The sequence below is a fragment of the Neomonachus schauinslandi genome, chromosome 3 (assembly GCF_002201575.2).
Source record: "Neomonachus schauinslandi chromosome 3, ASM220157v2, whole genome shotgun sequence".
Taxonomy (NCBI): Eukaryota; Metazoa; Chordata; class Mammalia; order Carnivora; family Phocidae; genus Neomonachus; species Neomonachus schauinslandi.
In genome coordinates, this window is record NC_058405.1 from 84,411,608 (window position 1) to 84,439,145 (window position 27,538).

The 27,538-nt window shown below is 51.4% G+C and overlaps 1 protein-coding gene across 1 annotated transcript in view; it reads right to left on the minus strand.

Annotated features, from left to right (window-relative positions):
• MYO7B (myosin VIIB) overlaps nt 1-27,538 on the minus strand; it is a 77,620-nt gene that overhangs the window by 41,805 nt on the left and 8,277 nt on the right. The window contains exons 2-14 of the mRNA XM_044913604.1: nt 25,574-25,687; nt 24,329-24,481; nt 22,695-22,879; nt 19,714-19,835; nt 16,023-16,165; nt 15,192-15,305; nt 13,379-13,532; nt 10,835-10,911; nt 9,530-9,649; nt 9,080-9,222; nt 6,695-6,905; nt 5,853-5,988; nt 1,169-1,332 (exon numbers count right to left, since the gene is read on the minus strand). Of these exons, the coding sequence (XP_044769539.1) occupies nt 1,169-1,332; nt 5,853-5,988; nt 6,695-6,905; nt 9,080-9,222; nt 9,530-9,649; nt 10,835-10,911; nt 13,379-13,532; nt 15,192-15,305; nt 16,023-16,165; nt 19,714-19,835; nt 22,695-22,879; nt 24,329-24,481; nt 25,574-25,687 (1,836 nt within the window). The remainder of the gene's footprint in view (nt 1-1,168; nt 1,333-5,852; nt 5,989-6,694; nt 6,906-9,079; nt 9,223-9,529; nt 9,650-10,834; nt 10,912-13,378; nt 13,533-15,191; nt 15,306-16,022; nt 16,166-19,713; nt 19,836-22,694; nt 22,880-24,328; nt 24,482-25,573; nt 25,688-27,538) is intronic.

Below are 27,538 nucleotides of genomic sequence, written 5' to 3' on the forward strand. Positions count from 1 at the left end.
TACCATACACTTACCACACACATCACACATACATAGCACACATACCATAGCACACACACCCTCCCATATATACCACACACCCCATACCACACACACACACACCACATACCATACACTTACCACACATATCACACATACATACCATACATACCATAGCACACAGACATCTGCATACATACCACACACCCCGTACCACACACATACAGACACACACATCATACATACTGTACCACACACACCACATACCATACACATACCTCACACATCACACACACATAACATACATACCATAGCACACACACACCCCCATACATACCACACACCCCGTACCACACACACACACACACACACCACATACCATACACTTACCACACATCACACATACATACCATACACACCATAGCACACACCCCCCCCATACATACCATACATACCATAGCACACACACACCCCCATACATACCACACACCCCGTACCACACACACACATCACACATACCGTACCACACACACACACATCATGCATCACATGTCACATACACACGTCGCACACCCCCTAGCACACACATACACCACAAACACCATACCACACACGCATCTCACACATCCTGCATACGCCCCCTACACCCTATACCACACACACATATACCATATGTACCTTAGCAGACACCCCACACACACATACCACACTATCCCATACCACATACACACACCACACACACTACATACATCACACAGAATGCACCCCACACATCCCACCCCCCATGCACACCAAATACCACACATACCACACACACCCCACGTACCCCCCACAGACACCACACAAAACACACGCACTGTACACACATACCACACAATACACACACCACACACACACATGACATATGCACAGAGACCAATATAGAAAAATAATATTAACAAAAGCAGATGTGGCCCCCCCAGACCACCACGCACTCAGAAGCAGGCACATCCCTGTGCACCTGTCCTCTTACTGCCATCCACGCAGCAACAGCAACACCCCACTCCTGGTTTGCACTCACTTATGGGTCCTGACTAAACAACCGAGACCCCAGGTGATAGGTCTTCCCTGTGTGTGCATGTCTGACCCCTGAGGCCCTAAGGGCTGAGAGACCAAGGAGGCACTGGTAGGGCCACCCATCGGAGCCCACCTTGAAGAGCTGGCTCCCTGCCTTTGCCCGGATGATGGTACCATGGCCCAGCTTGGTCCCTGCTGACTCCAGCTTGAATATCTCCCTCAGGAACTTGTTTTTGGAGGAGTAGACCAGGGTGAGGATATCTGTGCTCAGCACGTCTCGATTCTTCTCCAGGAAGCCTGTGGGAGAAGCAGAGCCCACCTGCAAGCCCAGTTCAGCCATCCTCTCTGACCCACAGGGGAAGGGGGGGCAACAGGGTGGGGACTCTGGTCACCCCACGATGCCCGGAGGAGCCCCCACTGAAGCTGCCCTCTCCACGCCCCCTTGACCTCCCTGTCCAGCCGGAGAGCTCCTGCACCCAGGCCTGCACTCGGCTCTGCCCGGCACCAGTGTGTCACACCCACATCTAAACCTTCCAACCCCCGCACCCACCAACCCCACCACCACCCCCTGTCTAAGCCGCTGCCATCCCTTCTGCCTGAATCGTTCCTTTGATCCCAGCCCACCCCTCTGCTCTCTGTCCCACCCTTCCCGGTTCATGGCCCCGGGGCCGGGACTGTCCTAAAGCCGCACACTGCCGTGTCACCCTGCCTGAACCCTTTCTCTGCTATCCTGCCACCAGAGCACACCTTCCTCATCTCCCCCTTCCTCAACTCCCGGGGCCCCTGCGGTCCTGCACTCCACTGGTGCCCAAAGCACCCCAGAGGCCCCAGCTCTCCCACCACCTCCAGCCCCCACCAGCCGCTGCCGGACACTCTTCCCTGCTTATCCAGCCCGGCCAGCTCTGGCTCATTCTTCAAAACCAGCTCAAGCATTGTGTATTCCCGGAGGCTCCCCAGGGCCCTCCTCAGGGCTCCCCTGGTCTCTGTGGGACCTTTCTTATGGGCCCTACTGCTCAGGTCAGGGGGTCGTCTGAAGACTTTCCCTCCGCTTTGTCAGCCACGGCCCCCCCTTGGTGCACCATGGACAGGAGTGGCTCAGGTCCCTCGACACCTCCAGCCCCAGCCATCACTGGAACTGCCAAGTACCCTCTGAAGCTGACCAGCGGCCACAGCAGATGGCAGACAGTGCATCCCTTCAGGATACAGTTTAGATTTCCCTGCGGCGAGATGCCTGGGGGCTCTCATCAGGGCTCTGGCCCACTAAATTTCTGGGTGACCTTGAGCAAGTCTGATGCGGGCAACTGCTTATTCATATATAAAGGAGCTAAAAAGAAAAGAAGTTAAAGGACAGAGTGAGGAAGCCTCCTGCCCCCACCAAGAAGTCCTGAAAATCTGGCAGCCTGGTAATGTTCAGGCAGCTTGCAGTCCAGAGAGGGAGGCATGGCCACTCCTGCCCTCGTCCCTGAGTCCATATGCAACTCTGGGAGCATCTGCATACACCCCCAGCCGGGGTCTGGGGTGGGGGGTGGTTACTTCCAACCTCCTGTGAAACTAGTGAGGGGTGGCAGCTACTCTGCTTTTCCTGGGAGCCCAAAATGGAAGGAGGCTAGGCATTCACACCACTTGTCTTACTGGCTCAAGGACAGGGTGGTGGCTTGCTGATTAGGAGGTCCTTAGGGCACATTTCCCTCCTCATTATGAGTTTACACTGCACAGGTCTTGGGCGTGAATGTGTGCCCTTAGGCTGTGTGTGCATGTGTGTGAGCGCGTGTGTGCTCTCTAACAGTAGGTTTAGGAACCAAGCGGGTCTGTGATTGCTAAGGAGGACCTGAGGGCTTGGGAGCCCGTAGCCCCTCCACCAGCCCTGTTCTGGGGTCCTGGAAGGTCCTGCTAGGGCCAGGGGCCCCTCCAGCCTGAAGACTGAGAATCCAGAAATTGAGGAGGGGCAGTGTTATGGGCTGAGTTGCATCCCCCCCAAATCCATACGTTGAAATTCTAACCCTCAGTACCTCAGAATGTGACTATATGTGGAGATGGGGCCTTTACAGAGGTGATTAAGTTAAAATGAGGCTATTTGGGTGGCAGTAATCCAGTGTGACTGGTGTCCTATAAGAAGAGATTAGGACACAGATGCACAGAGACACTAAAGATGTCGACATCAGACATCAGAAGGAACCAACCACACTGACACCTTAATCTGGGGCTTTGGGCCTCCAGAACCGTGAGGAAATGCATCTCTGTTCCTACCTGGGGAGCTTTGGTTTGGCAGCCTTAGCCAGCTGCTAACACAGGCATGGCTCTGGGCATGGGTAAGAATGGACTTGCCCTAAAGTGGGACACAGGATCACCGAGAAGGTGATGAAGAAGAGCTGTTTCTCAAAGCGAGGCTGGTGAGGGCTAGGGGCCTGCTGTAGGGCTACACTCCTGGGACTTCTAGGGATGACCCCGCAAGGGCACAAGCCTGAATTTCCTCTCCCACTCTACCCCTTTAAGTCACCCCACCTTTTAGGGGGATGCTCTGTGCAAACCTACACAGCCTGGTGTGGGGTTAGGGAGACTGAGACGGGGGGAAGGAAGCTGATTTTCCCCACCTCTCCCCCCAGTGCCTATGAGGGGGAAGGCACTGTACCAGGAGCTCCAGGGGCACCATGAGCCTCACAGAACTGGGGGTGACTGGAGCGAGCATGTGCTGTGCACACAAACCCTTCTCCCAGCTACATGCTGGGGAGGCTGCCCTCTGCAGATGGAGGGTGAGCAGACACTTGGTGGCACTCTGTGCTTCTCCAGGCTTAGGCAGAGCCTCCCCAACCCAGGGTGTTCTCAAAGGGAGGGTTGCACTGAGGCACCCCAGGCTCAACCCCCCAGTAGGCAGAGTAAGTGGGGCTTAGCTCATCAGCACAGCATGGCACCCAAAGAAAAACTAGTAAGCTCAGCTTTAATGAACATTAATAGAATTTTAGAAATTCAGAAAGTCTACAAAGAAGCTGTCTTAATCTTAGCATACACAACAATATTTTCATGTCACTTCACATAATTAAACTTAGCCTTGAATTGTCCATGGAGGTTGGGATGGACTCAGTGTCTTGTGTTCTGGGACCCTGCAGGTCCCACTGGCTCTGGTCTCTCCCTTTCTGAAGAGCCCCAAAGACAGGGTCAGGTGGGGACTATGAAAGAGCAACCACCTTCTCATTGTACAACAGAAAAGATCCCCTGACCTCCTAACACCTCACCTCCTCTATGCCAAAATGTCAGCCCTCCTACTGCCTTGTCTCTCCAACTGAAAAGTATGCATGGATCATCCCTGACTTTGAGTTTCCAGTTAAACAGACCAGAGCTCCTCCTCATTTCTCCATATGAGCCACAGAGAGAGCTGTTACGGCCGCCTGACTCATTGTCCTGACCACAGCTGCACACTGACTACCTTTCTTATTTTTCTAAGCACACCAAAAAGTTTAACCACCCCAGACCTTTATTTCTCCAGTCAAAACCATGCCTGAGCCTATCATAGCATAAATAAAAATTAACTCAAAATGAATCAAAGACCTAAATGAAAAGTTAAAACTAAAAAAACTCTTGGAAGAATACACAGAGGTAAATCTTGGGTCAGACAATGATTTCTTAGTCATGACACCGAAAGCATGAGCAACAAAAGAAGAAAAAGATACTTGGACTTTATCAAAATGAAACACTTTTGTGCTTCAAAAGACACTATCAAGAAGTGAAAAGATGACCCAGAGAGCAGGAGAAAATATTTGCAAATTACATATCTGATAAGGTACTTATATCCAGAATATATAAAGAACTCTTACAACTCAACGAGAAAAAGACAACTAATTAAAACATGGGCAAAGAGTTTGAACAGACATTTCTCCAAAGATGATATACAAATGAGCAATAAGCACATGAAAAGATGCTTAACATCATTACGCATCAGGGAAACACAAACCAACATTATACTGAGAGACCACTTCAAAGCCACTGGGATGGCTAAAATAAAAAAAAACAGATAATAGCAAGTGTTGGTGAGGATGTGGAAAAATTAGAGCCTTCATTTGTTGCTGGTGGGAATGTGAGTTAGTGCAGCCACTTTGGAAAACAGTTGGGTGGTTACTCAAAAAGCTAAATGTAGAATTACCATATGACCCAGTACATACCACAAAGAAGTGAAAACATTTGTCTACATAAAAACTTGCACATGAGTGTTCATGGCAGCATTATTCATAATAGCCAAAAGGTGGAAACAACCCAAATGTTCATCAAGTGACAAAGGGATAAATGAAATGTGCTATATTCACACAGTGGAACATGATCATACTGTAATATAAAGAAACAATTTCCTGACATATGCTATGACATGGACGAACCTTAAAAACATTATGCTAAATGAAAGAAGCCAGCCACAAAGACCACACATTGCATGGTTCCATTTGTATGAAATGTCCAGAATAGGTAAATCCATAGGGACAGAAATTAGTGGTTGCCCAGGATTGGGGGAAAATGCAGATTGATGGCTAATGGGAGGTTTCATTTGGGAGTGATGAAAATGTTGTAAACTTACGGCAATGATTATACAACTCTGTGAATATACTAAAGACCATTGAGTTATACAGTTAAAATGGGAGATAATATGGTATGTGAATGATATCTCAATAGAGCTAACACTAAAAAACGAAACAAACCATGCATGGTCCATTCCATTCCCTCTTTCCCATTGCTTGCTCTGCAAAATGACCTTGTTCTCTCGACTTTCTTCCCATGGCCTTCCTGGAATGATCCAGATTTGGAAGGAAGGGGAAATAGAGAGGAGCTGCACCTACCTTCTGTCTGGTAGTACACCTCGCCCGCAAAGTGGGCGATGCCAAATCTGGCATCGTGGATGTTTCTGGGCTGCAAGAAGGCCTTGTTGTTGGCATGGACATTGTTCAGTTTTTGCAGCATGGTGGTATCTGTCCCCTGGAAGAGCACAGACACCCTATGGGCCGACGTCCCAGAATCCAGCCATGGGGAGGTCAGCTGACACATCCACAGGGCTCACGGGCTCCCTCACAGGGGCAAAGCAACTGGGCTCAGAATGGCTGAGGACCCTTCTACAGATGGGAAACTGCTGCCCAGGGATTGGTGGCTGGTCGCAGTGAGTGAGGACCGAGCTGGGAGCAGAGATGGGGTCTGCCACCCTCCACCTGCCAGCTCTCCTGCTCCACCCTTCCTTACAATTATCCAGGGACCCTAACCCTGGCTTCACCCTTCTCTGGACTCCGAGCTCTTACAGACTGCTTTGAAAATCTACCTCCCTAAGGACAGGCAGAGTTCCTTGAGGGCGAGCAGGCAAACATTTCCATCTCTTGCACCTTGCAGCCCTTGGCCCGCGGGTGCTTAGCAAGCCCCTCCTGGGGTGAGTTCTTGGAGTAGATAATCAGTGACTGCAGGTCCTGCTTCTGCGGAGGGGGAGGGGGGTGGGGGGGTGGCCGGTGAGCCTCCCTGTAGGAAGTGAACCTAGCAGGCGAGGAGGTTGCTTAGGCTGGGGCTGGTCTGCTAACGCCTGGCAGAGGTTTTGGCAACCCAGGGACCCATGGGTTACCCCAGGGGAGTTTCCCAACCTCAAGGGCAAGAGCCATGAGCGGGGGTCTTCACCTGAGGGTCGGCAGGCTCAGGGGTTTACCTGTGGGAAGTGGCTCTCTTCGTCTAGGAGGGAGATGATGCTCATGGGCTTGAGGGCCAGCAGGTCCAGGGTGGGCCGATTGTCGTTGTAGTGGATGTAGTCCCAGGCAATGTTCTCCGAGAGGTACTCCTCCTGCTCCATGGTGAACACGTGCTGCACGAAGAACTGCTGCAGGTGCTCGTTGGCAAAGTTGATGCAGAGCTGCTCAAAGCTGTGGAGGGAATGCACACCCAGACGTGGAGCACGGTTAGCCCGGTCCCTGTCGCCGCTGGCAGGAACCGCGGGCCACCAGCCATTTGCATCCAGCCGCACATGCATGCCCGAGGACGCACATCCCCACACACGTGTACTCCCTCTTCCCTCTGTCTCTGCCACCATCACCTCCTCCAGCCCGTGGCAAACAGACTAAGAGAATGTCATCAAGAGACCTTCCTTAGGGGACCAGGTGTCCTGTAGCAGCCCCAGCCCCAGGGGCAAGAGGCCTGGGTGCTGAGATGAGCTTCTGGAGACCCGGTAACGGTGACACCTGCTGGGCTCCTTTGCTTCAGTCAGACACACTGCTTACTCCCGCCCCATCCTCCAGCTGCTCTTCCTCCTGGGCACCCCACCTCGGAAATGATCCCTCCACTCATCACCCCTGGCCCAAGTCACCAACCAAGGGGTCACGCTTGACACCTCTCCCTGCCTCCTCCCCAGTTCCAATCAGCTGCCAAAGTCTGGTGCCTGCTTTCTCCATCACAGCACCCTGACCTGTGTACTCCCTTCCACTCCCATGGCAGAGGCCTGTGTCCAGACCCCTTTATTCCCCCCGGGGAAAACCCAGGGGTGGCCTCCAGGGGCTCTCCCTGCATCCCCCCCATCTCCATGTGCCACTAGGGGGAGATCTTTGGCCAGCAGCCCCATTGTCCCCCTGCTTCCAATCCTCCCAGGTTTCTCCGCTGTTTTCAGATCCCCTCAGACAGAGACACAGTACAAAGCCTTCCTGCATCTCCCAGGGAGTGGCCTGGGTCACCGTAGCCTCCTTCCCTCGATGCTGTGAAGGCACCCGCTTCTTCCCTGCCTCTGAGTGGTCACATATTTGCTGCCACCCTCCTCTCTTTCCTCATTACCCGCCTAGTTTTGTTCAACCCTTGGCTCTCACTTAGGCCTTTCTTCCTCAGGATGGGTTGCCCATTTATGCAAATCCTCATCATATGTGAGACAGGTCGTTCAACCCCTGTTAACCCAAGAGGTGAGGGGACAGGTCCACCCTGTGCCCCACTCCCAGCACGCTGCCTGGAGAGTGCTCAGTGGCCACCTGCAGGAGGGGACTGCAGCTCTGTAGTAAACCCAGCTTGTGGCTCCTCCAAGGAGGGGCCCCTGTATAAATGACCGGATCCCCCTCAACCAATTATTCGTCCACCTCCAAGGTGTCCAAAGTGCGTGGTCTGCTCAGCCTGTCCCTCTTGGGGACAGAAACCAATGATGTGAATCACACTTGAGTTTCCTGTGCCTGAGAGCTGCCCTATACTGGGCTTAGTTCTGCCAGCCCTGCCCATCCCCCGGCGCACAGGGAGCAGGCCTTCGCCCTGCCCTCTCAGCTGACTGGGGAGGCAGCAATCCCAGAGTGTCCCTGCTTGCTTGGCCTGAGGTCCTCGTTTTCCTCATCTGTTGTTCTCCTGCCACCTGATAATGCCTCAGGGCATCACTTGTCCTCATTTGGCTCCACTGCCTGACTCTCTTCAGCACCCTGTCCACCCCCCTCCCCAGCCTTCATCAGTCCCAGCTAGGCATCAGTTTTCTGACCTGCCTCCTGCTCTGGCTCCTGGGCCTCCAGTCTGGGGTGCTGGGACGCTGGCACACAGGGTCAGGGGTGTCCTGCCTTGCCTTACCCTTGCCAAACTCCAAAGTCAGGGATGGTCACACGTCCCCTACTTTCCCCCATTGCCTAGCACGATAGCTCATCTAGAGATGCAGTTGAATCAATGCTGCTGATTTCCATTTTCACCCCAGCCTCATGTGATCCACCATGGGACCCACCCAGCTTGTGCATCCTTCCTGAACACTCTTGACATCCTGGTGCTTAGACTGGAGCTGGGCCAGGCCATTCACTTTAATTCCTTAGGAGAGCAGACGGCTCAAGAGAGGTGACAAATGCTGGGACTTCAGCCTGGCGCTTGGGGATGCTTGTAGCTAGCTGTGTGGGGTGTCAGGGGAGGTGCACAGGCCGTCTCGCTGCAGACAGATTCAGGCCTGCAGAGCAGACTCGCATCTGGGAAAAGGTAGGAGGGGTCCCTGCTCCCGGTCTCGTCGGGGAAGGAATGGTTACCCTCCAGCTTGCTCAGTTAGAGAGGAGCTAAGCTGATCTTCCATTTTCTGAAAGCAGGTGAACTGAGATCTTCATACCTATTGTTCTGGAAATTTTCAAAGCCAAATATGTCCAGGAGGCTGATGGCTCTTCGCACATTTTTGGGGTCCTGGGCAGGTGGAGTGAAAATTGCAGTGTTGATCTTCTTGACAATCCACAGGAAGAGGTGCCCATAGATGCCCTGAGGAGACATGGGGTAAAGCCCATGGGCTTTGAAGCATAAGAGGAAGGCGGCCGCTGATCTCTAAGCTCACCTGCAAAGGTTGCACACACACTGGATCTCATGGACCTACTGAGGGGCACTCTCCCTACTTTAAAGGCAAGAAGCTGAAGCCCAGAGAGGCTGGGAAGCCCACTGTCACCAGACAGGTGACTGGCAGAGTCAGGACTTGCCCAGCCATCTCTGCTCTTACCTGCTCTCCCCCAGCAGGGCAAGGAGCTGTGTTCAACAGAGAGACACATGGGCCCCTTCTCCCACAGCTCTGTACCTTGGCAAAGGCGTCCCTCCGGTCTGCGGCCTGGGTGATGTTCAAGGGCCTGGTGACAGACTCCCCTCGGATGATGATGGAATGCTTGACCAGACAGTCCTGGAGTGCCTGGTACTCCACCTGGAAAGGCGGGTGGCAACTGGCATCACAGCTAATGGGGAGCAGGGCCTGGCTCCGGGGCTCGGACCTACTTAGGTCACGTCTTCTTCTCTCTTGTGACCAAACACCCTATGCCCAAGGCCTGAGGGTGGGAGATGCCTGTGGGGCCATCCAGCAGGGCCAGGCCAGATGGAAGCTGGAGTCAGGGTCCTGGGCAGGCCCTGGCCCAGCTCCAGTCTAAGCACCAGGATGTCAAGAGTGTTCAGGAAGGATGCACAAGCTGGGTGGGTCCTGGGCATGCTGGCTGCTTGGTTTACCAGCTCTGTGCTAGTCTTCCAGGGACTGGGGAAGGGGCTGGTGCCATAAGCAGACCTGGGAAAACAATGGGCGGGGAGGGCTCTGAGGCCAGGCCATTGGCCTCTGGATATGCCCCAACCGAAGCCACTCCTGCTTTGGCCTAAGGGAGCAAGAGGATTCTGGATGGGCCAGTCCCTCTCACCATGCAGGGAACACTGAGCCAGCAAGAACCCAAAGAACCCTGAATCAAATAAAGAACATTAGCAGCAAAATGTGATTGCTTTGCTTGTTTGCTTCTGATGCTATCAACTTCCCACCAGAACTGTCAATGGGGTGTGATGTGGAAGACATTATAATGTCCCCAGGGCAAAGATATTTCTCCACCCGGTGCCTGCTGTTCTTCCTCCAAGTCCAGGCTCCATTTGGTCTCTGTACTAACCTGGAGGGCTAATGGTATGAGCACATTCCACTTCCCCAGAATAGCACAACTCACGGAGAAGGCGGGGACTTGTTGAAGGGAAGTAGGGAAGGGTCCAGCGTAAGGGCCCTGGGTTATGTGGCCATGTGGGGAGAGCTTGGGGACTGGGTGGGGTGGGGAATGAGAATACTGAGTGAAGGCCACTGAAGAACGGGGAGGGGGGGTGACACAAGAAAAGAGAAGAAACGTGTTAAAGCCAGACTGATCATTTCGTTGCTTTGTTAAAGATTAGCTCACATGGCTTCCCACCCCCAATGCCTGCAGTGCCCAGATGGGTGCAGGGGTTGAGTTGAGAGCCTGGGGAGAGGGGTGGGGGGCAGGAGTGGGAGCCTGGGAAGGGTTAATGACAACCAGGGGTTGGGGGGCTATGAGCCCAGGCCCCTGGGGCCCCTCACAGACATGGAAGCTCGACGTCACAATGGCAGAGCTACCTCCAGTAACTTTAGCGCAGTGGGAAAGGCCGGCGTGTCCATCACATCAGAGGATTCCAAGTTCTCGAAGACTGCAGCTGGGGAGAGAAGAAGTAACCCTGAGTGGTGAAGCGGCCTGAAGGGATGGGACAGGGGCCCCAGGAGGGCCTGAGCCTGGGGCAGCCCCAGATCCAGCTATTACAGGCACCTGTCCCTGGGTGGGAGGCACTGCTTCTCCCAGACCTTCTCTTCGGGAGACAAGGTCCCTGGGGATTACTAGCCCCTTCGCTGTGAAGGAATGTAACAGATTGCTTCTCCCTCTGCTCAGCGAGATCGTGGCTCTGCCTCAAAGGGAAGTTTGAGGAAATGAAGGCTGGTGCTGGTGCGGGTGGGGGTGGGGTCTACTAAGGAAAAGGATGAGCATCGGCCACTTCACTCTATTCTGCTGTCCACGGAAACCTAGGCCTTCCTTCCTTCAGTCAGTCACACAAGCGGACATTAACAGGGCACAGCTATAGGCCAGGCCCAGCCCTACTGCAAGAGTCTCCTGACTGGTCTCTCCAGTTCAGTCCCCATCTTCCAGCCACCTCCACTCAGGGGGGCTGCCAGGCCTGGGGACAGGGGCAATGTTGTTCCTGTGCATATATTTTTTCTTTTTTAAACTTGAATAAATTATAAAATAAAGCATATAGATAAAAAAAGTATATAGAACCCAAAGGCCCTGCGCTACTTGCTGGGAATTCCATAAATGGAGAGACCTGGCCCTGCCTGGGGTGCTGTGCATCCAAGAAGGGAGGCAGGAAGCAAATGATGGTGTCATATGCTGTTCCAGGTGCTGAGACCAAAGGGGGCCAGGAGCAGCCCTACTGTCATTATAATAAATAATGACTCAGTTAACACCGTGAAACCACTACTACAGCCAAGATACAGAGCCTGGCCCACACCTGAAGCCCTCACAGTCCTTTCCTGCTAAGACCTGCGTTCCTCCCCACTCACTCATGGAAACCACTTCCTTGCTTTCCATTATCCTTCTGCTACCTAAATATTGATCTGAAACAGCATTTAATTTCAGCTGTTTTTAAATTTTGTGTTAAGGGTGATCTAATTGAATGTCTGATCTTGTAGATCAGCCTGGTTTCACCCTCAACATCACATTTGTAATACTCTTCCATGTTCCAATGCCCCTGTGTGCAAGTCAGCGCCCACCTGTCACCTGCAGAAGTGCCCAGTTCAGTTGATAGATCCTATGGGCACAGTGACAACTCACCTGGAGATTTCCTTATATGGTGCGAGAGGGGGTTCAAGTTCATGGAACAGTTTACTGAAAAGTCTGTCCTTTCCTCACTGCTCTGTGAATTGGTGTCCTTCGTGAATTCTAGAGTCAGCCATTGTTCCTTCCAATATTGCCTTTGCCCCATTCTTTCTCTCTTTTCTTTTAGTATGTCAATTAAAAGTATGTTACTGTTTCTCACTTGTCCTCCACATTTCCTACTCTCTCTTATGTTTTCCACCCTTCTGTGTCTCCATGCTGTGTCCTGACTTTTCCTCCACTCACACATCCCCTCTCCATGTGTATAAAACTGGCTTCTTGGGGCACCTGGGTGGCTCAGTTGGTTAAGCGTCTGCCTTCGGCTCAGGTCATGATCTCAGGGTCCTGGGATCCAGCCCCACATTAGGCTCCCTGCTCAGCGGGGAGTCTCCTTCTCTCTCTCCCCCAGCTCATGCTCACTCTCTCTCTCTCTCTAATAAATAAATAAAAATTAAAAACAACAACAACAACCTAGCTGTTAAAACATCCATTGAGTTCTTCATTTTGGTTTTTATTTATTTATTTTTTTTATATTTTAGAATTTCTATGTGGCTCCTTTTAAAATCTATAACGCCACATTTTCCATTTTCAGTTCCCTGTCTAAATTTTCAAGCTTGGCTTTTTCTTTTCTTGAACACAGCCACACGTAGATGCTTTGTGGTTTGTGTCCAATAATCCCAACATCTGAAATCTTTGTGGCTCTATTTCTATTGTCTATTATTTCTGCTGGTGTTTGCTCATGATGTCTTATTTCCTCGTTCCTACTTATCTTTGGCTGCATGTTGGGTGTTAAATTTGAAAAACTGTCTGAAGGAATAATGTGTAATCTAGGTTGATGCTATTTTCCTCCACAGAGGAACTTCCATCAGATGCTTTGAGGTACTAACAGGCCAGGACACCCTGATACCCAGACCACCTGGATGCTTACAAATGGGTTTGAAAGTTCATGCATGGCTTTGTTTACTCTGGTTCACCCTTAACCTAAGGGGGTAGCCCTTTAGGGTCCCTGCTACAACTGGGGGATGATCAGAGTTTTCATCTTTGGACAGCCTTAAGCTTTGACATCTTCCCTTGAACCCCGTGAGACCTCCAAAATCATAGCTATAATTTTCAATGAATTTTTCCAGGACAGGGTTAGACCATGTGATCTTGGCAGGCTCTTGAGGTGAGAACTCCCAGAGATTTCTTCCTCCTCCTGTCCCGTCCCCCCACCTCTTCCTCCCCAGGGGGTGCAGTTTGGGTGGAAACAGCATTACCCATAAACTCCACGTTGCCCAGGTGGAGGATGGCCGCCAGCAGCTTGCTGAGGTCCCAATTCTCTGAATCGGAGAACATGAGGATCTTCATGGCGGAGCGGACGTGGGCATAGTCCTTGGCGTCATTGAGGCCCTCACAGGAGGTGCAGTTTCCCTGGAGGATCAGCCATGTCAGCATTCTGGGGGCCACCCCCCACCCCACCTCCTCCATCATAGGGCTAGCAAGGCAGAGATATGTCAGGGACTCAGCCAAGGGCCCCTCATAAGTGACACTTCATAGGCCCCGGGCGGACTCTGAGAGGCCACCTGGAGGGCGCAACTCCGAAAATGCACAAAAGTACTGCGGGAGGTGGAATCACGATGACATAGACACAGCGTGCCTGGGCTTTGCAGCCGGCGCTGGTATCATTCAGCGTCTCCGAGCCTCTATTTGTCACCCATCCCCCGTAATGCCTGCCTTACCCTCTCTGGGGAATCCTGGGAGTTCATTCCTTTAACAAACACCTTCCAGGGCTCCCTGTGTGCCAGGCCCTGTGCTACTCGCTGGGAATTCCGTAAACGGAGAGACCTGGCCCTGCCTGGGGTGCTGTGCATCCAAGAAGGGAGGCAGGAAGCAAATGATGGTGTCATATGCTGTTCCAGGTGCTGAGACCAAAGGGGGCCGGGAGCAGCCCTACCGGGAAGCAGGGAAAAGCCTCCTGGAGGTGGCACCTGAGCAGCACAGGGAGCCAGCGGTCTAGGCAGTGAACAGCGGAGTTAGGCTGGGAGGTGGAGACAGGGACAGGGCTTGCAAGGAAGGTGGGGTCCGGAGGCACTTGGAAACCATGCCAAGGAGCCGCAGGGAGCCCCTGCAGAATTGTAGTCCAAGACGTGATCTGTCAGCCTTGCACCGTGGAAGGTCGGCAGAAGGGATGGTAGGTTAGGGGTCAAGTCTGGCGACAGGGAGGATGCGGGAGAAAACTACCACCAGGATCCAGGAAGAAATGAGGAAGGCCTCTAGGCAGTGAACACAGGAAGGGTTAGGCAGGAGAGATTCAAAAGGTGGAACTCCACCATCCCCTTTTCAACAACCTTGAGCTGGCGCGGGGATGCAGCCCAGAGCAAGAGCAAGGTCCCCGCTTTGCTAGAGTTCAAGTTCTACAGGCACCTACAAGGATGGGCGTTTGGAATGAAACCGAGGAAGGAGAAGCGTGGCTACGACTCTCCGTCACCTACTGGAACCTCGGTCTGCAGGATCCAGAGAAAGCTGAGGTGTGTGGGGAAGGACTATGCGTTCAGCAGAGAATAAGGAAGCACACGGACAAGGGTAAGTCTCTGAGAGTCGTTAAGAACAGAAGAAGGGTGGAGTGGAAGATGGAAAAGGGCAACCCTCAATCTCTGCCTCAGGGCTTTTCTGGGGCTGTAAACCACAGGCGGAGCAGGAACCAGCTCTCCTCTTTCTCCTTTCGCTATTGAGAGACGCGGCCGGGGGAGCGGGGAGAGGCGGGGCAGGGCGGTGCTGCGCAGAGAGCGGGAGGGGAGAGGCGGGACGGGGGGGGGAGGGACAGGGGAAGGCGGGGCGGGGGGGGGAGAGGCGGGACGGGGGGGGGGGGGGCGGGGCGGAGAGAGGTGGACCGGAGAGAGGTGGACCCGATAAAGGCGGGGTGGAGAGGGCAAGGGAAGGACGGGGAGAGATGGAGCAGCGAGAGGTGGGGCGAGGAGAGCAGGGGCGGGGCGGGGCGGGGGGGGGGGGGGGGGGGAGGGGGGGGGGGGGGAGGGGTGAACCGGGGAGGGGGGGGGGGGGGGGGACGGGGGCGGGCGGCGCGGGCCTCACTATTGTCAGGTAGTGGTACTCGGAGGGCGTCCCCAGGCTCAGCAGCTGCTTCTCCTCAGAGCTCATCCCCATGAGCATGGAGTAGAAGATGTGGTAGTTCCGCTCCTCCGGGGCCTGGTGGGGAAGGTGTTGCAGAGAGCCTGGTAAACATTCCCCTGAGGCTGCCGGGCTTCAGGACTGCACCCCCCCCCACCCCCCCCCGCCCCCCCGCCCCCAGCACTGTCCCAGCTTCTGCTCCAAGGTCTGTCAACCAGATGTGGCTCTGGCATTGACCCAAGGGTCGTTTGGCTCTGTGGATGTCCTCATTCTGGGCCTCCAAGGCCAGCTCATGCCCACAGTCCTGTGCTAGAGGCCACCCACCAAGCCCAGCAAACACATGGCTCCCAGGCGCTTCCCTGCATCTCCACTGCTCTTCCCAGCCCTGAAGACATCTTGCCTAAGTTGCAAGCTGCGAGTGATGCCAGGATCCAGTTCCTTAGCTGGTGACTGTCCTGGCCTTAAAATTAATTCTGGTAGAGGTGGGTAGTAAGCACCAAAGAATGTAGAACATGATATGGATGGAAAATTCAAAACAGAAAATGTCATCATTTCTTTTTCTTGAATACTGGGAAAGGACCACCATTATCCCATTCTAGGGATCCTTGGCCATCTCAGGGTAAGGCCAGGGTTCAGTGGCAGCAAACTAAGACCAATGGAGGTTTGGGGAGGTCCCTGGGGAGGTGTGAGAGTGATGGGAGGGAGCCTCTCTTGGAAGCCTCTTCATTCCCTGGCTCCCGGTCCCGGGATGGGTGGAGGTTTCCCCAGGACCAGTGCAGCAGAGGGAGGCCTCACCTGCCGGCAGACCCGGGACTTCTCCAGCAGAAATTGCTCGATGCGTGCACCCTCGATCACCCCACTGGGGTTGAAGTGGATGTCAATATACTTCCCAAAGCGGCTTGAGTTATCATTTCGGATTGTCTTGGCATTTCCGAAGGCTGAGGGCCAGAAGGTGATGCCCATGATGGGAGCAGAGAAGAGAAGATTTACTTTGAGTGGGATCATCTGGGAAGGCTTCTGAGAGGAGGTGGCTGAGCCCAGAGTTAAAGGATGGGTAGCGTTGCACTAGAAAGTGATGACAGCCAAGAGTATGCCGAGAGGAAGACAAAGTGCAAGTAAAGGCGCAGACGTCAGTAAGCATGGGGTGTATTTGCAGGGGGGACGTTTGGCTGGAGCATAAAATACAGGAGGAAAGCAATGGAAGATAGATGGAACTAGTTAGTAGCATAGAGCCTTGAATGCCAGGCTAAGAAGTTTAGAATTAGTCTGTGGGTGATGGGGGAGGCAGGAAAGCTTCTGAGGGAGTGTGGGAACAGATTTGTATTTTAGAAAGATTGCTCAGGCTGAAGCTGGGGCTGGCTTTGAGAGGGCAAGCTTGCAGGGAGAATAGCAACAGCTGGCAGGGACTAGGCTCAGAGGAGGAGGTCAGAGCAGAAGGCATCTGGATTGCAGCATGATCCAAAGTGCATTTCATAGAGCTGTTTCTGCAAGCTGATTCGAGCCACAATAAGAAAGACCTTTTGCATTGCGTCTTACTGCATACATACCCCCACCTGCACACATTAGTAAAAGAAAATATTCAGTACTGGTTCTGACCAAGAACGATGCACTGGGGTATTTTCTATTCTATGCAATTTAATTTGTCCTAAAAGACTGATTTCATGACCCAGTGGTGGGTTGGGATGCAGGTTGACAATACCACCATACAGCATTAGTCCCATGAGAAAAGGAAAAGTGTTCCTTGGTGTCCGCCTTGAGGTATCCTGACAGACAGCAGAGGCTCCTATAGGGGCTAGCTATGCTTGGGAAACCTACTTCATATTGTTGAACCCAGTGGCAGATCTCTCTTCAAGAAAGAGCCTGACGTAGGCCCCTTTGGGTAGAAATCGGCAAGCTGATTCTGAAATGTATATGGAAAGGTAAAGCACCTACAATGGCCAATTTTGAAAAGGAAGAACAAAACTGGGGGTCGTGATTGAAAAACTGACTAAGCTATAGAACTAAGCTACAGAAATCCAGACAGTGTGGCATTGGCAGAAGGGTATTCAGAGAGCAACAGAACAGAATAGAGAATCCAGAAACAGACCCACACATGGATGGCCAACTGATTTTAGACAAAGGTGCAAAGGCCACTCAATGGAGAAAGAATAGTCTTTTTGACAAATGGGGCTGAAATTATTGGATAGCCTTCTGAAAGAAAAGAAGAAAAGAAAGGGAAGGGAAAAAATGAGAAAAAAGCAGAAACTCGACTTATACCTTGCACCGTAGAAAAAATCAACACAAAATAGATCACGGACCTAAATGTGAAAGCTAAAACTGCACCACATCTAGAAGAAAACATAAAAGAAAATCTCTGGATTAGGCAAAGATTTCTTTCTTTTTCTTTTTTTTTTTTTTTAGAGAGGGAAGGGGGAGGGGCAGAGGGAGAGAGAGAATTTAGCGGAGCGGGACACGGAGTTTGATCTCACGACCCTGAGATCATGACCCGAGCCAAAATCAAGAGCTGAATGCTTAACCGACTGAGCCACCCAGGTGCCCCAAAGATTTCTTAAATACGACACCAAAGGCATGATCAATAACAGAAATAAAAATAAATTGAACTTTATGGAAATCAAAAACTTCTGGCCTATAAAAGACCCTGTTGAAAGAATGAAGGGACAAACTGCAAAATATTTGCAAAATACATATCTTATAAGGGGCTTGTATCCAGAAGATATAAAGAACTCATAAATCATTAATAAGGAATCAACTCAATTTAAAAATGGGCAAAAGGTTTGAATAGACACAGAGAAGATACACAGATAGGAAATAAGCCCATGAAAAGATGCCATTAGCTGTTAGGGAAATTTGAATTAAGGCTATGGTGAGACACCACTCTGCGCCCCCTGCGGTAGCAAACCAACACCCTGGCAGTACCAAGTGCTGGCGAAGACGTGGAGCGACCAGGACTCTCATATTTTGCTGCAAGATGGTACAGCCACTTTGGGAAACATTTTGACAGTTTGTGACAAAGGTAAATGGCTCACCATCTGACCCAAAATTTCATGCCTAACATGTTTATTCAGGAGAAAAACACATGTTCACACCAAAACCTGTACGCAACTGTCTGTAAAGCTTTATTCATAATCACTAAAAACTATAAACAACCCGGGTGTCCTTCAGCTGGTGAATAGACAAACTGTGACACTTCTACGTCTATAAAAGAAATGAATTATTGATGCAGACAACGGCATGAAAAATCCCAGATGCATTATGCTAACAAAAGTAGGCAGACCCAAAAGACGGCACACCATATGATTTCATTTATATAACCTTCTGGAAAAGATAAAACTACAGTTGACCCTTGAACAATGTGGGGGTTAAGGGTGCTAACTCCCCGTGCAGTTGAAAACCTGTGTATAACTTTTGACTCTTCAGAACTTAACTACTGATAGCCCACTATTGACTGGAAGCCTTACTGATAACATAGTCAACACATTTTGTATGTTGTATGTATCATGTACTGTCTTCTCACAATAAAGTAATCTAGAGAAAAGAATTTATCAAAAAAAGTCTACATGTAAGTGGACCCGCACAATTCAAACCCTCATTGCTCAAGGGTTAGCTGTATCGAGGGGAAAATAGACAAATCAGTGGTTGCCAAAGGTTGGGGTTGGGAAGAGAGTTGACTACAAGGGAAGGGAAGTTTGGGGCTGATAGGAACATTCCATACATGACTAAGATGGGCATTCTATGACTGTATGAGTTTGTCAAAACTCATACTGTATATTGAAAAAGGTGAACTTGTACTGTATGTAAAGCATACCTGTGTTATAAAGAAACAGAGAAAATGCGCTGACCGTGGCTGGTCACTGGGGGTCCAAGTCACACATTTCTGGGCTGCCCCCACCAGAGACTGAGCGAGGGGGCACGGGCCTGGCATTGCACCCAATGCAGGCCTCCTTTAATGGGCACTCTGCTCTGAGCTCCCCCTTGGGCTAGCCAAGACCCCGACAGATCTGCACACAGCTTGAACCTCATCCTGCCAATTCCACTCTTCCCTTTCCTGAGTGTCCTACAGGTACCCCAGTCAGGATGCTTTTCCTGCTTGTTCCTGCCACTTCCCCCTTCGTCTTGCTCAGGGGTACCCTTCAGCCAACCTCTTGCAGTCTTAACACCAGCTTATCAACTGCCTCACAGGTGAGTGGACACACCCAGCATTTCCCAAACCAATTTCATCTCAGGGTCCTTATTTAAAAGGAATAGTTGTCTTGATCCTGTGGAAAACACACTTAGTGAAAGCTTGTAGGGTCATCAGTTTTGTCCCTTCGTGCTTCCTGGGAACCCCCACACTACCATCCACCCCGTGCTGGTTTTTCCTGTCCTGAGGGATCCGAGAAGTCGCAGAAAGGGTACGATCCTCTCCCTCCCCACGGGCACCTCCTGGTAGGAAGGTTCCAGCCCTGGAGGGCCAGGGGAAGGGCTGCTCCTGAGGGTGACCACTCACCTTCCAGGATGGGATTGGCCTCCAGGACCTGCTGCTCAATCCACGAATGCTGGCCGCTGACGGTGGCCAGGAACTGCAGGATGAGCTTGGTGGTCTCCGTCTTCCCTGCCCCAGACTCCCCACTGCAAAGAGGACCCTCAGGGCGTCAGTCTGTCAAACAGCCATGTCTTCAATACCCTAGGCTATTCTGCAAACCCCCCACAGGCCCGCTTTCAGGTCTGAATGGGAACTCCCCCTCCCTGTGCGCAAGTCCCACCGCATTACTAATACACCGTATTAGTTATTGCTGTGTTCCTCTTTTCTGCCCTGCCTTGGATGTGAGCCCCTTGAGCGTGGTTGTATCTGGTTTATTCCAGTGTCACGGGCCCAGGGCTCAGTAACTACAGATGAATGAACAGGACCAGACGATGCAATATTTTGATGTAACATCCTCTTTATGAGCCGTGAGTTTATGTGGGCCAGAGGGGAGACTGCGACTCCGGGTTGTAGGTTTGAGCCCCATGTTGGGTGTAGAAATTATGTAAAAAAAAATAAAATCTTAAAAACAACCAACAATTGAGGAAAATCAGAAGTAACATAAAGGGGGACGATTAGTTATGGTCCCTCTGGTCAGAGAACATCATGCAGCCATTAGAACATCATGCAGCCATTAGAACCATTAGAGCCATGTACAGAGCTCTCAATTACATGGACAATGCTTATTAAGCACAGTAAAGTGACAAATGTCCTTACTATTCAGTAGAATTTTAACTAAGTGGATAGGGGAAGCTTTTTCTTCCAAAAGTATCTAGGAATTTTTTCTGAGAATATTTTTCTGAAATTTTATAAAATTTTCATATTGAAGATATATTAATTTCATAATGGTGAGGTATGAAAACTAGTTTTTAGAAGTTCCTTAGGGAGTTTAATGAAGTTAAAAATATACTCGTGTCTGGCATATCGCACACACTCGGGTTTGTAGTGATTACTGTATTATTATTGAGGCTTGCATGTCACTTTTGGGTAAATTATTTTTCATTATGGGAGATGTCAAACATTACAAATGGAGGCTGAATAGTGTCTTGCTAATAAAAGCAATGCCTGTCACCTGGTTAGAAATGCAGACTCCTAGGCCTACCCAGCTCTGCTCAGTCAGAATCTGCATTTTCACAAGATCCCCAGGAGATTCCTGCACCTTACGGTTTGCATTATGAGCTCCCACAGTCCCATTTCCAGCTTCAACTCCTGGCCCATTTTGTTTCCCATCCTGTACTATTTTGAAGCAAATCCCAGACAAATACTGTTTCATCTGACAGTATTCATTTTAAGAAAAGTTTTGATCAAAAATGTTCACAATTACTATGCCAGCCAAGTAAGTCCAATCAACAAACCTCCACTGCCTGCCTCGAACATAAGTTCCCCAAACAACCCTCCGAGGTAGAGACAGGATCCTGTGGGCAGAACGGAGGTGACTTGCTTATGGCTTTTCTTATGGCCTTGGGGGAGGCGAGGGCAGGAAGAGAAGGCAGTTTGACTCAGAGTGATGTTCTGTTCATGCAAAAAGCCACAGATCAGGGTGCTCTGCCCTCTTCTTGAGCCACTGCTGTCCTGGAGGTGAAGGCTGGCCTGGTGAGCTTCCAGGCCAGCCTGGGGCCCAGCTCTGCTCGGGAGGCCTCTTGCAGTGAGGCTGGTCCTCCCATTCCTGGGGTGGGGGGGTGGCGGGGCACATTGGGAGCACACGGAGTGGAGAGGCAGAGCCCGGGAGGGAGACAGAGCACCAGCCCTCCTTGGCGTATAACTCCATTCACTTCCCAAGAAGTGGAAGTCACCCCAGGACACCTCTCAGTCTTCTTTCCAGTGCCCTGGGTTTGAATTCCCTACTTAACAGCTGTGTGTCTGGGAAAGGATCTCAGCCTCCGTGGTGCTAAGTACCACGCCACCCGCAACAGTAAAACAGGAATAAGAGTATATACTTCAGAGGGTTGCTGAGAACAGTAAATGTGATCATCTATGCTATAGGACTTCATTCTGGTCTCCGTGCCATCATCCCGTGCAGAGAGGCCATGCTTCGTCTGCCCTCCACCTACAGCAGCAGCCCCATCATGGTCTTTCCTCTTGCCCTGCAGTGCTGTTCTTCAAAGCTTTCATTACCTGCCTGAAAAATTGGCTTATTTATCGCCTGTGTGTCTCCCCTTCTAGAATGTAAGCTCCATGAGGCAGGGATTTTAGTCCCTTTCATTTGCTGCTGTCTCCCCACGGTAGTACAATGCAGGGCGTACAACTGGAGCACTGTGGGACCTCAAATGAGTGAATGAATGAATGAAGGAATGAATGAACGACTCTACTATAGCTCCAAGCAATGTGCCCTGGAGGCAAATTCCACCTCCTCCTTCCTTTCCCTCTCCCTCCCTTCCTTCCTTACCAGGAGGGCCTGTGCAGGAAGCAGGGAGGCCAGGCCAGGCCTGGCAGGGGGTCTTTGAAGCAGGGTCAGGATCTGGACTGGAGGAGGACATGTCCCTCCTGGGCCCCAGCAACCTGAGAGCTGGCCCCTGGACCTGCTGCTACCCCTGTCCTCACCTGAGGCCTGCCCAGAGATTTTTTTTTTTTTTTTTTTTTTTTTAGTGAGACCTCTCCTGTTTGACCCCTGAGCCCCTTAGCATCTATTCTGGGTGCCATTCAATGTGCCTATCCCATTTTTCCTTCCTTGTCTCAGGAAATATTCACTGAGGGCAGGGCAGCCCAGGCTCTGCTAATACAGTGGAAGAGCAGGTTCTGCAAGAAGGAAGCCCTGGAGGGACTTGTCAGGCTGGAGGGGCAGTAGGGGCCAGGGGCAGGCCAGCTGGGGTATTTGCCGCTGAAGGGGAGCCCCTAAATAAAACAGGCCAACCAGGGGCTTGTTGGGAGAGGTTTAGGGAGAGGAGGTGCTCCCTGCTTTGCTAGACGTTCAGGGCCGTGCCCGGCCCATCTGACCCCCCCAGGAATGTGGGGAGCCTGACCCCCACCTGATAATGCAGCACTGGTCCCTTCTGTTCCTCTTCATGTTGAAGTAGCAGTTGTTGGCGATGGCAAAGACGTGTGGGGGGAGTTCGCCCATGTGGCGATTGTAATACAGCTGCGCCTGCTCTGGGGTGTAGAGGGGCAGCACCTGGAATGGGTTCACGGCCACCAGGATGGAGCCTGTGTAGGTCTGGGGACGGGAGCAGATGGTTAGTGCCCTCTGCTCTGAAGGCGCACACTGCCCGGGCCTGACCTTGGCCTGGGGTGCAACCCACTGAGGGCTACCAGGCCTGGCTGAGCCTGGCGGGGAAGTGAGGTCTGATTCTGGGCCAGGGAGACAAGACGCTCAGCTGCTCAGATCCTCCCTTTGGAAAGATGGGGGTGTTCACTATGAATGAGAGCTGGGGGCAAAGATTAAATGAGGTGCTCTATGTTAAATGTTTAACATTCTGTCTGGTATTTAGAAGGCTCAATAAAAATAGGCTGACTTTATGAGTCTTCACCTGCCTCCCACAGGGGCCTCCGTGAGGCTGGCCAACAACGGTAGCCTCCACTGATCCCTCCTAGGATCCCCGGTCAGGACCACCTGCTCATCTGGAACCCCCGAGGTGCCCGACTGCCCCTCTGGAGGTGAGACAGGGATAGCCACCTCATCAAGTCACATGATTATCCACATCCTAGTTTTCATTTTAAGAATGGAGAGTTCAATCTCTCTGACTCCAAGGACTGTGACAACCAGATAAAAGAATGCAAGCATAAGCTCTTCGGAAAGGATAAAGGATAAGCTCATTTTAGCTTATTGGCGTTATCAGTCCCAGGAGCTCTGACTCACATTCAGGCAGAGTGGACTCAGCGTGCCCTGTCCCTTGTCTCCTGCAGGGCCTCCTCACTCTCCTGACCAGCCCTCCCCTCTCTTTGGGGTCCGCTGCTCATTCTCCCACTGCTCTGATCATTCTAGAAAGGCTGCCCAGAGCCACCCCAGCCACCTCTCTCCAGGAGAGGCCCCAGGCAGGCAGTGACTTCCTAGGCCACACCCAGTTAGGGCAGGGCTGGCGTCAGTTTTGAATGCTGCCTCTCCTGGGAATATCTGCATCGGAACAGGGATGCGAGCCTTAGGGCTGGGGTGAACCTCCCATCCACTGCCAGGCTTTGGGAGAAGGACCCACATCTACCCACACAGCCCTTCTGGCCATCACAAGACTCATTTCACAGGGGGACAGGGGTCTTCTGCCTGGTGACTCTGTCTCTGCCACATGCCTAGGAAGGGGCCAGGCAGACAATGCCTACCCCCACAGCCTCCGGTCCATTTGGCCATCCGAGCAGGCCTTCCACTGAGCCACAGTACTAATTGAGCACCTACTGTGTGCCAGGCACTGTGCTGGCATGCTACACATCAGCTTTCTGAGACCTCAAAAGTATTATCACCCTACTCATTTTGGATCAGGGAGCAGAGATGGAGAAGCGTTAAGTTCCTTGTTCCTTGCCCACCTCATGTAGTGAGGGCATGGGCAGTGGGGACTGAACCAGCTGTGCCTGGCTCCAAACCCACAGTGCCTGTTTTTTTTCCACCCCCCCCAGCCAGGAGGTCAGTGCCTGTGGACCGAACCCCCTGGCTGGGGGGTGGGAATGGGGGACTCACATAGATCTTGTGCTTCTGATAGCGGATCAGGAGGTTGTGCACCATGCCTGCCTCGTTCAGCTCCCCCAGGCGGATCATGTCATCCACGCCTTGCACCGAGTTGGGGTGCATGGGGCTGAGGGTGTCAAGGTCCTCTGCTCGGATCCAGTGTTCCTGGAACAAAGGACACAGACTCCCCTGAAGGGCAGCCAACCCGCTGCTCCTCTTCTCCAAGTTCCCAGCAGATCAGCTGACCTGGTGGCTTGACTAGTCTCTGGCAGAGGTCAAGGGAAACCTGAGGCAGGATCAGGGCAGACTGGGGTCAGAGAAAGAATGTGTCCAGAGCCACGGGTCAGTGTATAGCTGGGGCTAATGGCACGTTTCAGACCAGGGTCAGAGGAACTTGCAGCCAGAAGTCAGATTTGGCTGTGATTAGGATCAGGGACAGTTTGCAGCTGGGGGCCTCACAGATTGTTAGAATAAGAGCATGCAAGTAAAAGTGCTTTTTAAACTATAAAACATCATTTTGCAAATAGAAGATATTATTGTTCATCTTTTCTGGCTTCCCTAATATGGAGCTCACAGGTCACAGCCTAGAATCTTCTCCCTCGAGGCCAGATTTCCACGTGCCCCCTGCTGTAGCACCTCAGCAAAGCGGTCAGCGCGAGGAAGACTAAAGGGACCAGCTGGACCCCTCACACTGCATGCCCTTCCCCAGGGCACTGTGCTTGGCCGGGCTTGCTCCCCCAACCCCAGGAGGCTGAGCTGCAGCCCTGCAGGCCACCACAGCTTCCCACTTCTCTCTCACCTGGGCTGTTTCGTTCAGCCTGAGCTGAGCCTCATCCCCTTCCTCCTCACATTCTGGGGCCTCTTCGCCATGTATCTTTCTCGAACACCTTTCCATTTCTCCTTTTTGTCCTTCCAGCTCACCCTCTTTACTTTGCAAACCCGCTTTCTGCCGCCCTCTCCTCTCTGCCACAGACCCTTCCTCACTTCACTCCTTCCTGCTCCCCTAATTGGCCAAGTTTTCCAACTACCAACTTGCTCCCTGCTCTTTGATTATAGAAACACTCCCCAAGACAGACCCATGATGTTTACCATGACAAGACCCCACTGTGGTCTGTCCTGCCAGGTAGAATCCCCCCACTTGGGCCCTGGAACCCCTGGTGTTGGGGAGCAGCACCAGAAGAGGAGAGGGGCTCAGGGCCCTGGAGGGATGGGGATAGGAGTGGGCCCTGAGCCCCTAGACAGCCTGGCCACACTGACCTTGCCCTCATCATCTTCAACCAAGATCTTGCCAGGCTTTGTTTCCTTGACAATGCACCCGATGGCCACACCGGTCTTGTTGGCAGAGAGGGGGCTCAGCCACACATGGTCACCCTGGAGAGCAGAGAGAAGACAGTGGTCAGATGCCTGCTCCACATTCCCCTTCCTGCTCAAGACTTACCCTCTCCTGGGGGCTGTCGCTTCCAACCAGGACCTCCCAAGGTGGCTGGGGTGCGCTCTCCCCCACACCCCTTCCTCCTGCTCCTCTTCATCTTTCCTTCTCCTTCTTCTTCCTTCCTTCCTTCCCTGCCCTCTCTTGCTCTTGCCAGGATGGTAGTGGGAGGTGGGAGGTAGCAGGGGAAGATTCCCTGGCCTTGCTTGGTTCTAGGAAACAGACAAGCCATATTTGTAGGAAAACAGTCCCACTGTGAGTTGGAAAAAGTCTTTGCCCTGTGAATAGCTCTATAGCACCCAAACCCTTTGGGTGGGGAGAAGCAAAGACCAAACTCTCACTAGGTTTCTGCTAGCCTGCAACATGGCATTGACCCACATGAACTTCCTTCTGATCCAAGAAAGCTCACGCCATTCAAAGAGGAGTAATCCAAAAGGAATCAGCACAGGTCTACATACAAAGATACTGAAATCCAAAATGAGGAAAGGAGGAGGTGAATTATTCTCACCAGGGAAAAACCAACCAACCAACCAACAAAACTGCCATGCAACAGTGGAAAGTTGTGGCCAAGTATTTCACCATGGCTTCCAAAACCTTATTGAAGAGTAGAGCAGGAGCAAGAGCTCAGAAATCAGATGCTGAGACAACTGAAAAGGATGAGAAGTGAATTGGCAAAGCTCGAGAAAGAAACGGAAGAAAAGAGATAAACATGGACCAGAAACGAAAACAGAATTGGAAACAGCAGAGGAACAAGCACTACTATACTAAAAGCACAGTGAAGATCACTGAAGACAGGAGGAGAGAGTGAGAAGAAGGACACACAAATGTTTAAAGTGAGGATTAGGAAGAAAAAGATAGATAAGGAAGATGGACAAAAATACACATAAGTGCCCAAAGAAGGTAACTAGAAATAAAACCCAGGAAGATTATTTAAAGTTATAATTCAAGACAACTTTCCAGAAATAAAAGAAGCTTTGCATCTGTGGATTGAAAGCACACTGGGTCCCAGGAAATAAAGACAAAGAAAAATCAGCTCTAGGACATAGACTAGTGAAGGTTATTGAACTTAAAAAATAAAGAAATAATTTTGAGGATGTAGGCAGACAAAAAGATAAGTTCACTTATAAGGAGAAAATTCAGGACAAAGTCAAATCCTATGTGAGGGCTGAACCACTCCTACAATCTCTCAAGAAAAGAGCAACCCACTTATTAGGTTGGCCACTATCAAAAGAGCAGAAAACAACAAGTGTTAGAGAGGATGTAGAGACATTGGAACTTTTATACACTGTTGGTGGGATTGTAAACTGGTGCAGTCACTGGGGAAAACAATATGGAAGTTCCTCAAAAAATTAAAAATAAAACTACCCTATGACCTAGCAATCCCACCTCTGAGTATACATCCAAAGAAATTCAAAAAAAGATCTTGAAGACATATTTGTACTCCCATGCATTCCAGCGTTATTCACAATAGCCATATGTGAAAGCAACCCAAGGGTCCACTGACAGATAAGCAAATAAACAATATGTGATATATACATACAATGGAATATCATGCAGCCTTAAAAAAAAAAAAGGAGGGGCGCCTGGGTGGCTCAGTTGGTTAAGCGACTGCCTTCGGCTCAGGTCATGATCCTGGAGTCCCTGGATCGAGTCCCGCATCGGGCTCCCTGCTCCGCAGGGAGTCTGCTTCTCCCTCTCCCACTCCCCCTGCTTGTGTTCCCTCTCTCGCTGTGTCTTTCTCTGTCAAATAAAGAAATAAAATCTTTAAAAAAAAAAAAAAAAAAAAAAAAGAA